At 44.0% G+C, this 13994-nt stretch overlaps 1 protein-coding gene across 3 annotated transcripts in view; it reads right to left on the reverse strand.

Annotated features, from left to right (window-relative positions):
* The window catches only part of SUPT6H (SPT6 homolog, histone chaperone and transcription elongation factor), a 32567-nt gene extending 18647 nt beyond the window's left edge, over positions 1-13920 (reverse strand). The window contains exons 1-9 of one of the 3 annotated variants that reach the window (XM_060646785.3): positions 13740-13920; positions 4059-4191; positions 3118-3276; positions 2945-3021; positions 2396-2588; positions 2078-2162; positions 889-1162; positions 404-505; positions 37-153 (exon numbers count right to left, since the gene is read on the reverse strand). In XM_060646785.3, the coding sequence (XP_060502768.1) occupies positions 37-153; positions 404-505; positions 889-1162; positions 2078-2162; positions 2396-2588; positions 2945-3021; positions 3118-3276; positions 4059-4167 (1116 nt within the window). In that variant the 5' untranslated portion in view covers positions 4168-4191; positions 13740-13920. Of the gene's footprint in view, positions 1-36; positions 154-403; positions 506-888; positions 1163-2077; positions 2163-2395; positions 2589-2944; positions 3022-3117; positions 3277-4058; positions 4192-13694 lie in introns of all 3 variants that reach the window. The other 2 variants (XM_060646782.3, XM_060646784.3) reach the window with 2 other exon arrangements.
* Positions 13921-13994: the final 74 nt, after the last annotated feature.

Here is a 13994-nt window from a genome sequence, read left to right on the forward strand (position 1 = left end):
TTCTAACCAAGGGACCATGATAGCTTGAGGTGCTACCTCAAAGTGTTGATTTCGCATGAAACCCAAGGCTTCTTTAATCTTCTGAATTGTGCTGGGCCCTTTACGACTGAAGCTGCTGGTTGGCTGCCCTCGGTCTAGGTAATCACAGCTTTCCTGGAGCCAGAAAAAAAAAGAAACAGCAATAACACCGTTACTTGCTTTGTTTTACCATACATGAAACTACTCCATGTCAAAAGAGAACTCCGTCAGAAGAGTTCTAGAAAAATCTCTCATACACCTGTACACACCCATACTTGTTCTGTACTAGGCACATATAGATGTTTGGGGCATGGTAGGAGCAGGTCTTCATCTTGATGAAGTGGCTTCTGGTTCATGTCAAACATAAGGATCTTTTTTTGGGTACCTGAAGAGAAATGGTTGGTGTGGCAAAGGCATTCCTGTAGATCCAGTCAGCTTCCTCTTCTAGTTCGTCATCTTCAGCCCCCTTAACTGGGATGGAGCGGAGCTGCACAGGATAAGACAATAGTGAGACTGACTTTATCCTGTAACCCCTGTAGGGTAACACATACACTGCTTCTGGAAAGAAATGTGTGCTCCACAGACACATTCCAGCACCCAGAAGAGCACTGTCCTGGCACAAAGTGGACATACTTTGTGTATTTGCTAAAGAAAGAGTGCCATTTCAAGAGCCATAAGCAGCAGAAGAGCCTTCTCTAAGACCGGGACTCCCTGCACTACCTGGTCAGATGGAGTTCAAAAGCCAACTTTCTATATATATTCGATACCAGATTGTTGCTAGATTGTTCCTCTGATACAACCCTTGAAGCAAAGAGGCTCAGGGCAGGTGATGACACATTGGCAGAAGGACAGAAGCTGATGCTTTCTTACCTGGAACCTCTCAGGCAGGTCAGTGGCTCGGATTTCATTGTCCTGATCTGTGAGGTGGCTGCTTTCTAGCTCGCTGGGCTCATACATCTCAAAGATGCTCCTGCGGCTCACACGTTTCTTGGTGGTCTTCTTGGGGCGCACTCGGATCTCACCCTCGGCCTCATCATCCTCATACTCATACTCTTCCTCCAGTTCTTCGTCATACTCATTGTATTTCTCAAACTCGTCATAGTCAAAGTCCACACCAAAAATCTCCTGGGCTTCCTGTAGGGCCCTGTGGGTGAGAGCAAGACGGTTTGGCCCAGGTTCTGATGAGAGGAGAAATGCAGCCCCAGCACAGACCCTTTACTTGCCCCAAAGGAAATTGAGAAGGTTAAGAGAGAGGTAAATTTAAAAAGTAGGGGCGCCTGGGTGGCTCAGTTGGTTAAGCATCAGACTCTTGATTTCAGCTCAGGTCATGGTATCATGGTGGTGAGACTGAGCCCCGTGCTGGGCTCCATGATGGGCATGGAGCCTGCTTAAGATTCTCTCTGCCCCTCACCCACTTGCACATGCACGTGCACGCACACACACGCTCTCTCTCAAAAAGAAAAAAATGGGTCTGCTCTATTTTAAATAAATAAATAAATAAATAAATAAATAAATAAATAAATAAGTAAGTAAGTAAGTAAGCAAGCAAGCAAGCATGTTCGCTTTGGAAATAAAGGCTCAGTTGGGGGAGGTTTCTGGGAAAACTATTACTTATGAAAGATAAAAAGCCCATTGCTGGCATGTGCCAGTCTCTGGGGTCAAACCCAACAGGGCAGATAGATCCATATTCTGCTCAGTGGGTCCATCTTCTGCTAAGGTATTACAGTATTCCCTCAAAGCAAAAGCTTTCTTCCGACAAAATTAGACTCAGAATGCCAATACATAAATGAATAGACGTGGAGCTTCAGGTGAAGAGGGAGGCTGATGGGAGCCTACACACGTGTGGCTCCTAATCCCACAGTGGCTCTATTAATATAGACAGTTCTCAGGGCTTCTAGGAGCAGTCTGAAATTCCTGCCCAGTAAAGGTTAGTTGAGTTAAGAAGCAAAATGGTTGAGAGATGGGATGTCCCATTTTTGGCAGAAGCCTCTGATTTCCTCCTTCCTGATGGGGTCTACTCAGGCGCCCATATCACCACCCTGTACCAGCCCCGACTCACGCATCTGTGTATCCAGGAAGCTTTTTCCGCCACTTAGGTTTTTTCAGAGGCTGTCCGTCATCATCCACAATGAAGTCATCGATGTCTGGGTAGGGAAGGAAGGGATTAGTGCTCAGAGGCAAGGGATGAGCCAGGACTGAATGGCTTTAGTTCCTACTATGTGAGTGGCCAGTGAGAAGAGTAGGGAGGCTCCTAAAAACGAACTTCTGTCAAATGTTGGGGGCCCGCAGGTGAAGAATGGTTTCCCATTCTGCTCCTAAGGGCTAGGAAATCCCAACACCCACCCAAACACTGGCTTTCTTGCCTGATGCCACATACCTGATTCCTCATCATCTTCTTCCTCCTCCTCTGGAGGAGCCATGGGGGCCTCCACAGCCTCCTGCCCTTCTTCCCCTTCCCCATCCTGGAAGATTTCCTCGGCAATAGCCTCTTTTTCATGTTCCTCTTTGCCATATTCCTCCTCGTCGTCATCCTCGTCATCTGACATTTTTTTGACACGTCGGTATTTTTGCTAGGGGTGGAAAAAACCTGTCTCAACAGGGTCTGAGAGGACCGGCCTAAGGGTGCCTGCTCTCTAGTCTCACTCCCATTTTCCCCACCACAGTTCTGCTGACCAAGGGAGATGACAAAGAACACACTAAGACATGCTCTTTCAGCACCAAGGCCCACCCTTCAAACCCTGACAAGTCTTTCTCTAACAAGCGCCCAGACCTGGGATGCAAATCTAGTCTCCGCAGCACAATGACACTGAGCAACTTTCTCATCCTCTATGCTTCCCACACTGTTCCGGAGGTGCCTCGTCCCCCAGAAGTCACTGAATTTCAAGAGCTTTTTCCTTCACCCCCAGGGACAAAGAATGACACTTACTCCTCTTTTGACTTTGACACCCAAATTCTCCTCAATGAGGTCAAAATCATCATCCTCCAGGCGGTCGTCAAAAGATGCTGGAGAAAACAAAGTGTTACCCATGGTGATGGAGAGGCCCCTTGTCCACTGTAACTTCCACCCCAGCCTCACCTGACTGAGGAGAGACTACTCACTGCGTTTTCTCTTCTTGTGGCCAACATCATCTTCTGAATCACCAGAGTCACTACCCTCATCCTCCTCCCCTTCATCTTCATCGTCATCATCATTGATAAAGCCTTTCAGATTGCCTTGCTCATCCTGATCATCTAGGTTCTCCTCCTCCTCCTCCTCATCTGGAAAATACACATGTTTGAGGCATGGAGTTTGGGAAATGGGCTGGGGTGGGGCAGGACCCCCTGCTTAACTGTGATTCTCCATCTGCTCTAAGCCTAATGACATGGATGCCATGTGAACTCTTCAGCTTCATCTAAAGATGTAAAAAACACGGCCACTGAGTTCGAGCAGGAGCATCTGGAAAGGACTACCTCATTTCTATGCTCCTCATCTGTCTTTAGGCAAGATAATCTTCCTAAGTACTATGGCTTTTCAAAATCATTACTAGGAGTTTTACAGCCACCAGTAATCTTTGTTTTCCTCTTAATTTATAAGTTCAGCGGCTATATTATTTCTTTCATCCATAATTCTTTTGATAACACTTAAATTTACCTTCCTGTCTTTAAAGCCATTTCATGGTTCTACTCTGCTGAGGATCCTAATGGTTGGGTTTGGCCAGAGAAATAGGAAACTGGGCTCATAAATACCAACACTGCGGGGTCTCTAAAAGAGGAAAACGTTACGCATGTATTTATTTGTTGGTTTCCTGTCTGTCCCCTCCCGCCAATGTAGACTCCATGACTGCAGGGTCTTCCTTTCACATTTCTAGCTCTAGGCGCAGGACCTGGCACATAGCAGACAGATGCTCAGTTAGGTATGTTCTATAAATGACTGAAAATTCTCAAGCTGGTACCTCATGTGTGATAACTTCTGTGCTCAGCCTGAGCCTCTCATCAGCAAGAATCCAACTATCCAAAGCTTAGCAATAGTGGGGAGAAGCTTGAGGCTGGGGCCTCCTCACCGTCATCCTCCTCCTCCACAAATTTCTTGGTGACTCGGGGCACCACTTCGCCTTCATCATTGTACTCTTCCTCTGACTCCTCGGCCTCGCTTTCCACAAAATCAGACATTTTCTCACGGCCTGCCTAAGATGCCTAGAGAAGGAAGGAAGATGGGGATAGAAAAAATGAGACACATGACTTCACAGAGCACTTTAAACCTTTCCACAAACAGCCTTTTAGCCACGTGCCACTGCTCTGCCCCTCAATCATTTCCACCTAGGGAGGAGACAGTAAGAATCAGATGGCTTTCTCTCTTCCATTTTCCACTCTTCCCATGGTTACTCCTCTCGCATGTGCCTTGAGAAAGATGACTGATTACACAGAACTTCTCTACATACAGTTGACTCGAAAACAGGAGTTTGAATTGCACGGTCCACTTACAGTCTTTAAAAAAATTTCTTTTTAATGTTTTTATTTATTTTTGAGAGAGAGCACAAGCAGGGGAAGGGTAGAGAGAGGGAGACACAGAATCTGAAGTAGGCTCCAGCCTCTGAGCTGTCAGCACAGAGCCAGACACAGGGCTAAAAATCCACGAGCCATGAGATCATGACCTGAGCTGAAGTCGGTGCTTAACCGACTGAGCCACCCAGGAGCCCCAGGTTTTTTTCCGATAAACACAGCAGAGTACTGTAAACGGATTTTCTCTTCCATACAATTTTAACTTTTTTTTTTTTCTGGTTTACTTTAAGAATACAATATATAGTACATATACAAAATGTGTTAATTGAGGCTTTTGTAAAGTTTTCAGGGAGTCAAAAGTTATATGCAGATTTTCAACTGTGCGGGAGGCCAGTGCCCTTACCCCCTGCATTGTTCAAGGGTCAACTGTATCCCAAAGAATTTTATTTCACTTATCATTTGGGAGCAGGAATGGGTGAATGAGGAAAGAATTAGTGTATGGATAATTATATAGGTTGGCATATGGTAGCAGTGATGTTATATGGCTTCTCATAAGAAATTTGGGAAATGAGTGATAATGACAGGCACTTTCATGTACACTATACCTGGCTACTGGCAGAGCCAAAAGGAACATCCTTTTTAATGGATTAAACAACATTTCATGAACTTGAGCCCCCTTATGTGAGTAGTGGTTGGGAGCAGTAGTGGGGTGGAGAAGGGATCTCTTCAGAACCATTAGAACCATAACCCTATTTTTACCATTGACCTCTGCAGCAAAAAAACACTTTGAAAGCAACTTCTGTGGCCTACAAAATAAAGGCAACATACTTAACTGCAAAGATTGCTGGGCTTAAGAGGAGAAATCATATCCTGGTTCCACCATCTGCCAGATATGTAAACTAAGCAAATTATTTAATTTGTCTAAATATCAGCTTCTTCATCTGGAAAAGAATAGCACTACCTGCCTACCTTGCACAGTAGTTGAGAATATCACATGACACAAGGGAAAGAACCTAGTTTATGGCTTCAATACATGTTAACTGAGTTTGAATTTGAAACTTGGGCCTAATTTTCCTTAGCATTCTGTAATTCTGTACCAACTGATCCCAAATTTGTCTTTTGCTTCCCCATTTTCAGACTCATCCAAAGCCTGGAAATGGCAGTGGATAACCCCAGAACCCTAACCCTAACATGGAGTTTCCTGTGTCTTGTTTGACTTTAAAGTTTTTATTTATTTTTGAGAAAGACAGCATAGCATACATGTGCAAGCAAGGGAGGCAGAGAGAGAGACAGAGAGAGGGAGAGAGAATATCCCAAGCAGATTCCACACTATCAGAGCAGAGCCTGATACAGGGCTCGAAGTCACGAACTGTGAGATCACCACCTCAGCTGAAATCAAGAGTTGGATGTCTAACCGACTGAGCCACCGAGGCCCCCAGACCTTGTAGGACTTTAAAAAACAGCACGCATCTCACAAATCATAACATCAAGATCTTATTCTGGAATCTTGAAGCTGGCTGCTGATAAACTCAACATCACCCCTCACTTTGTCCTGAATGATGGTCCACTGTATTTGTGCCCATTTTCCCCACTTAGACCATAAGCTTCTGGAAGTTAGAGACCATATCTAACTGAAGGGCTAATGAAAACCAAGAAAACATAAATGGCAACATGAAAGGCATTACAAGGCACTTGGTGACCCTGTACCAAATAAGCTGTACCTTCTAGGTGCTCTGTACAAAACAGGAACTGCTAAATATCTATCAAATAGATTACTTACTTTTCATATTAGTGCCACCTTCCCAGTGAAACATGGCAGTGGGATGGAAGAAAAGAGGAGGCTGGCTAACAGCTACTTGAAATGCTCTGAGCTCTAGAAGGAGCCTTAAACTCTGTGGCTCTAATTCTTCTGAAAATTACCCTTACTGGTATCAATTGATACCACAATCAATTAACCAATGAACTCAAAGAAACAAAACTGAAGGTACTGAGTTCTGTGTAAAGGGAGGGGCAATGATATGGTCTTATGTTCAATTTCAGGCTGAGGTTTCTTTTCAAGTTTTAATGAATGTCTACCATGTACATACATTCTGCTGAGACGTGGGGGTTTGAAGAGAAAAAGAATTGTTTGTTATCAAGGAGTTGACTTCTAGTAGAAAGACACAGATATGAAAACAAATAAGGACCATAAAATAATTTTTTGTATTATATGCAGAGAGCAGGCATAGGAAGAGAACCAACCCACAACATTCACACAAAACCCAACCAAAACTAATACAGGCCTTTCCTTTAAGCAGTTAAAAAAAAAAAAAAAAAAAAAAAAGTGCTCAGAGGAATAATAATCACACACCTACCAAGTTCCAGACACTTCAGAAATACCAATTAACCCCTACACTGATCTATGAGTTACAGTACACTTCTATCTCCATTCAACAAAGGAGAAAACAGATCTCTTCAACAGAGATGAAGTCACTTGTTCAAGCTGACACAAATATCAACTGCAAGAGCTGAGATCTGGGTTAAGGTTTGTCTGTCTCCAAAGTCACAGTTGTTCTACTCTATCAGTAGATCTCTACGTGTGGTCCAGGGACCACCTCCTCCCTTATCTCATGAGTGTACAGTGGAGTTTTCTAGAGGTAACATGATGTGTAGTATCACAACACTGAATGCAGAAGCAGGTATGAAAATCCAGCTATATTCTATTAAGGCAGACGTTAAAAAGAATTGGTGGGAAAAAAAGTAGAACAGTGTCACTCTTTTCACTAATTTTGAAGACTACAGTTTCCATAAAAGTACTGTTTATGTTAAAGTGTAGTGGGCTTATTTTTTCCTCCAGCTTTATTACACGATAGACATATGAAACTTTAAGTTTAAGGTGTATATTGTGTTAATATACCCCTATACAGCAAAGTAATTTCTTTTGTGGTGCACTTGTTATAATTTTTAAATGAATTAATATACCCAATTTTAATTTGTAATCTGGTAAATATCAAAATATAAAAATCTCATAAACAGTGATAGATACAACTCGGATACACAAAATGTCTTTGGAGTCTTAAATCATCTTTAAGACTACAAAGGGGTCCTGGGGCACCTGGGTGGCTCAGTCGGTTAAGCAACGGACTTCAGCTCAGGTCATGATTTTTGTGGTTTGTGGGTTAGAGCCCAGCCTCGGGCTCGATGCTGACGGCTTGGAACCTGGAGCCTGCTTTGGGTTCTATGTCACCTTCTTTCTCTGCCCCTCCCCCCTCACAGTCTCTCTTTCTCAAAAATATAGAATTATATATATTTTTACTTTTGAGAGAGAGCATGTAGGCTGGAGGAAGGGGCAGAGAGAGAGAGGGAGACAGAGGATTGGAAGTGGGCTCTGGGCTGACAACAGATGTGGGGCTTGAACTCATGAACTGCAAGATCATGACCTGATGAAGTGAGATGCTTAACCAACTGAGGCACCCAAGTGCCCCATCTCTCTCTCAAAAATAAACGTAAAAAAAAAAGAAAAAGAAAAAGAAAAAAAAGGATAAAGGTGTCCTAAGATCAAAAAGTTTGAGAGCTGCTATACTATATGATTGTGACACACCCCACAGGGTGGTGATACGGAAAGTCTTAGACTGATGCTTTTTTCCCCAAGAACTGTGTCCTTAAGGTAATTTACTTGAGTGCTGCCAAAAGTGAGTACCTAAAACTGCTAATTAAATCTGGTGCTCTAATTTTAATCTTGACATCACTCCCTCCCTCCCCCCAGCTCTGAACTAAACCATTAAAAATAGATTTGGGTACAGCAGCCCCCACACACAGCTTGCTTTAATTAGGCTATCAGACCCACAAATTCAGTCTGATAAAGTCTTAACATCTTCACATTAAATGCCAGCTCCTGCAGACCAGATGCCCTCCAGCCTACTTAACAGAGAGAAACAGACAGCCTACCTGATGAAAACAACAGCTTTCTTCTGTCCCGGGGGGCAGCTGGTGCTCTGTGCTACACACAGCTTTCCTCCCAATCCCTAGGTTAGCAATAGAGTACATGCTGTGCCATAGCTGGGGAATGCTTCCAATCTAGCTCACTGCCAAGACTTCCAGCTAAAAGATGTGTGCCAGAAGCAATCCTGACTTGCTGCAGCTTGTGGGAGCTAGATGGGCAGAAGGTGCTGCAACAGCACTGCAGGCTGAGGCTGGCAAGCAGCAACTATTCCAGAACAAAAACATTATGTATTTTTTTAAAGTTTATATACTTATTTTGAGAGAGAGGAAGTGTGCACACACACATGAGTGCAGGAGGGGCAGAGAGAAAAAAGGATGGAAAAAGAATCCTGAGCAGCCTCCACACTGTCAGGGCAGAGCCTGATGCGAGGATCGATCCCACAAACTGTGAGATCGTGACCAAGCCAAAACCAAGAGGTGGACACTTAACCCACTGAGCCACCCAGATGTCCCCAAAATACTATTTGCTAGCATAGGATTATTATTAATATGATATCTGAGGTGGGCCCAGTGTAGTTCAGATTTTTTATTTAGTACTTGTGCTCTTGAATTTTCCCCATATTCAGACCATAAGTTAAATCTGATACTGAAATAGGTCTGGAAGGGCCAGGGGTAGTAAAAGGAAGTTTCTCCAGGCAGAAGCACAGCTGCAGTACAAGATGTGGCTCAAAGGGAGAGGCTGGTGGTTACCATGACACTCTCAGGATGAGGAATGGAGCTAGGATCAGATTGCCACAGGGAGGCCCTTGGCAGTCCCTCCTTTTGAACAAGATGATGTTGGAGGCAATTAAAAGGAGACCAGACCAGAGCGAAGATGTCTGTTAATTCCCTCCACTGGCAGCTCAATTAACATTTACTTTTTAAGGATTAAGCTCTGTGCTGGGACTTGGATATATGAAAATGAGTAAAATATGCCTTTTACCTTGGTAGAACTCACACTCTTTCTCAAAAACCTTGTAAATAAAGTTATGATAAAGCATAGTGAACATTGTATTACAGTTATATACCAGGACTATGAGAACAATATGAAGAGAGAGGTCAGAGAATGCCTCAGAAAAGGTGATGCCTGAGTTGAGAGGAGTTAAGAAGATAATCTGGAAAAAGGCAACATGAATAAAGGCTTAGGTCTGAAAGGGCCTAATGGTCTGGGGAATAGCCCCATAAGTCTGATGTGGAGTTTAAACTATAAGGCAGTCTGTATGTTATGAGCAAAAGCCTAGGACTACCCAATTTGAAATTCAAAAACCTAAAAGTTTAATCAATGAAGTATACAGAGTTCACTTGTGAAAAGTTCTTTTTAACTCAGAACTATTAAAAAAACCCTAATCGCATCAAATCAAGATGTTAAAATAAAAGGTTAGGGGTGCCTGGCTGGCTCAGTCAGCAGAGCATGCAACTCTTGATCTCAGGATCATGATTTCAAGCCCCATGTCGGGTGCAGAGATTACTTTAAAAAATACAGAAAAGGTTAGCTCTACCTAAAATCATTTTAACGTGCACACCACATTTACAGAAAATAACAGCCTTATGATCTTTTCAAATACATAGTATAAAAAGCATTATCGTTGGGGTGCCTGGGTGGCTCAGTCGGTTAAGCTAGATCTCGGCCCAGGTCGCGATATCATGTCATGGTTCCTGGGTTCAAGCCCTGTGTCAGGCTCTGTGGTGATGGTGCGGAGCTTGTTTGGGATTCTCTCTCTCTCTCTCTCTCTCTCTCTCTGTCTCTCTCTGCCCCTCCCCCACTTGTTCTCTCCCCCCACCCTGCAAAATAAACTTAAAAAAAATTATGGTTAACAATGACTACCAATATTAAGTAATTTAAAATATCAGTTATCTCTTTTCTTTCCACATTTCCTTGGGGAATAAGGAAAGGGCAAAAGAGGAGCAGAAACAACTGAAACATGTAACCGAGTCAGAATCCCTGCAACACAGGGAGTAAGTTACTGAGCCTTGTGCCACACACACTGGGGAACATATAGTTCCTGTCCTAGCACAGGGGCTATCAAACCACAGAGGGCCAGATCTGACACTGCAGTACAAAATCAGATACTGATAACGTATAAGTGAACAGGAGTGGCCTAATTTGGCCAAGGGGCTTTAGTTTGGTGACCCCTGAGCTACAAGTACAGGAGTAATTGAAAGAATTAGTGACCAAGGTACCATGGGAACCTGTGAGAGTAGACTCCAACTTGGGTCTTGAGGAAATGACTTTTTTTCCTTAAGTTTATTCATTTTTGAGACACAGAGACAAAGGGTGAGCGGGAGAAGGGCAGAGAGAGGGAGACACAGAATCCAAAGCAGGCTCCAGGCTCTGAGCTGTCAGCACAGAGCCCGTCGCGGGGCTTGAACTCATGAACCGTGAGATCATGACCTGAGCTGAAGTCAGACACTTAACTGACTGAACCACCCAGGTGCCCCTAGAGGAAATGAAAGAGTGTGGAGGAGTTAGCAAGGGGAGGAGCTGGCTTCTTTGGTGTAAGTGGTGATGATGGAGAAGGGCACTTCCAGCACAAGGCCCAGAATGTGCTGTGGCAGGGACAGTGAAGGCCAGTTTGACTGGAGAGATGGAGAAGGGTTCATAATGAATTGGGAGTATAGTCATAAGGGCCTTGACAGGATAAGTTAAAGATTTTGGACTCTAAAAGGTGCCGGGAAGTCCCTGTAGGGTTTTAAACAGAATTGACTTAATTTACTTACTAACGCAACAAAGATTCATTTGATGGGTGCCTACTACATGTCAGGCATGTGCAAAACAAAGTCCTTGCCCCTAGGATATCTGTATTCTGGTGTGAGAGACAAACTGCAAACAAAATAAGCCTCTTTGTAAGTACTAGGAAGGAAATACTCTCACCTCTGAGAGGGTGACGTTAGGCTGAGATGTCAAGAATGGGTAGGATGTGGTATGAAGAGCCAGGGGAAGAGGTTCCTGGTAGAAAAGGTGGGCAAGAACTTGGCATGTCCTAAGGCCAGTGTGACCAGAGAATGGTGAAGGCAGCAGAACGGAAGGGGGTTGAGGGGCTGCACAAGTGGGGCTATGAAGGCCAAGGAAAACCACTGGAGTGTTTTAAACAGACTTGACCTGCTATGTGGAAAATGGACAGCAGGGGTATCCGAGTGGAACCAGGGAAAATTGAGGATACTATTGTTGGAGCCCATGCAAAAGACGATAGTGGCTTGGAAGAGGGTGGTAGAAGTAGAAATGGAGAACCTAAGATAGATTGGAAATATACTTTGGAAGTAGAAGTGACAGGCCTTACTGAAAGACTTGGGGGAGGAGAGTGGTAAGGAAAAAACAACAACAACAACAACAACAACAACAACAACAACAACAAGATAACTCTCAGAGGTCTGGCTTTGGTAACCCTGTGGATGAGAGTTAACACTTAGAGAGAGGGAAGACAAGGTTTGGAATGATGGGAAAACTACAACATTCTTTTTGTTATGTTAGATTAGGGACGTCTAAGAGACATCCAAATGGAGCTATTAAACAGGAATTCTGTGTACGATTCTTGAACACAGAGAAGGCTGGGCTAGGGGTTTGAACTTGAGAGTTGCCAGCTTTCAGATGGTTATTAAAGATATGAGACTGGATCATCTAAAGGACGCATGCAGAGAATCCAGGATTAAACTCTGAAGGAAATTCAACATTTAGACAGTAGGCAGAAAGCAAAAGTGGCTAGGAAAGGAGACTGAGAAGGAGCAACCAGAGAAATGGAGACAATCCAGGAGTAAACTGTGTTGCATATTCCAGGGATTGAGGAAGACGACGAGAACAAAGTATCCATGAGATCCAGCAATACAGAAAACACTGGTAACCTTGACAGAAATTTCAACCAAATGGTCAGAAGAGAAACCAAACTAGTATAGCCTGAAGAATGAATAAAATTCAAGAAAGCTGATACAAGGAGAAATCTGGCTATGAAGGGAAATAAAAAACTAGTAGTTGGAGGGGGATAAGCGGGATACCAGAGCAGAATGTGTATGTGATGGGAGCAGGTTTGGTAGGATTGGGTGACTAATTTGATCCAGGAGTAATAGGAAAAATCCAAGGATTTTACACAGGATTCTGACCATGGCACCATTTATTGAGACCAAGAACACAGGATCAAGGGCAAATTTACGTGCCTCCAAAGCCCATTTATTTCCACTATACTGGGTAGGCTTCTTTTCTTGTGAAGATCTATTGAGAAAGTACTGTGAAACATGCCCGAGCCTCTCTAGACTGCACCACTTCCAGATGTGATTAATCTCTTAATGAGGTTTAAACCTCTTAGAGTAACAATACTATGCTTATCTAATCCAGTAGCCATACAAGATTAAAAGAAGAATATATTTGTATTGGCAGAAGGAACACTAGTGATGGAAAAGGCTCTAAATTCGGCTGATAAGGGAGTAATCATACTTTTGCAATAAATACACTGAAGACTTTAAAACCAGTAACATCCAGATACATAGCGCAGGTAGGCTTTTTTCCCCCGAATAAATTAATCAAATTCAAGACTGTTTACATTCTCCATGTTCATTAATAGCAGCGGTGTAACTTAATACTCCCTTGCTACTTCTGATATTACAGTGAATTTCCACGGACGCATTTTCAGAGAGTTTAGGCCTCCTCTTAAATAAAAATAAGTATCACTTCTTCAAACAACCTAGAAAAAGAACTGCTCCTGCTGGTTCAAGGTACTGCCTGGGGAGAAAGGCAGAAAATGGAAGAAAATGAAGTTTTCACTTAATAGCTCATTCTGATGTTTGGGGTAGGCGGTTGATGAATGCAGGCATCTATATAAAAAGTTCTAATTTTATTTTCAACAATCGGAAAAAAATACCATTTGGCATCACCCTCTAACTTGATGGTCGAGCTGCTGAAAGCTCCGTAGGTTTAACATCCCCAGAACAATAAATTCGATCACCTGATCCTGACTCAGAAGCCTTAAGTCCCTTCCATTCCCAATCTTTTGGCGTGGCCCAATTTTCACAAGCTGCGAGAGAAGGACGGAATCCCGGGAAGCCTGTTGATACAACAAGGCGACCAATTCACCGGTTCCGGGTAGCACAGGGTTGGGAAAAGCGCTGAGACTCTAGGCAACTACTCCGGTTTCCTCCTCCTTTTCCTTCATAGAGCAGTGAAGGCCGGGGGCCCCCCCTTCTTCCCGCATACGGCTCCCCAATACCTCTTCCCTTACGGGACCAGGCCCTAGGAGCCTAGTTCCTCTCACCTGCCCCATTCGAGGAACACGCTTTCCAGTCCGAACTTTACCTGCCTGAAGCCCGCCGCTACTCCGGTGCGCTAAGCCCCCACCGACGAAAATGGAGTCGTCGAACCGAGACTGGGAAAAGATAGTACGGACCCACCGCACGGCCCCTCCGCCGCCACCGCCGCCGCTGCTGCGTCAACGTGCTACGTCACTTCCGGCTCCCTGTCACCGGGAGTGGGCGGGCCATTTCTTGCTCTCTCCTCTCACCCGGCTCTCGAGGCTTCGTTTGGGAGGGCGCGAAAACTGGCAGAAGTGGCTCAG

Source organism: Panthera onca, chromosome E1 (genome assembly GCF_046562875.1).
Source record: "Panthera onca isolate mPanOnc1 chromosome E1, mPanOnc1 haplotype 2, whole genome shotgun sequence".
NCBI lineage: Eukaryota > Metazoa > Chordata > Mammalia > Carnivora > Felidae > Panthera > Panthera onca.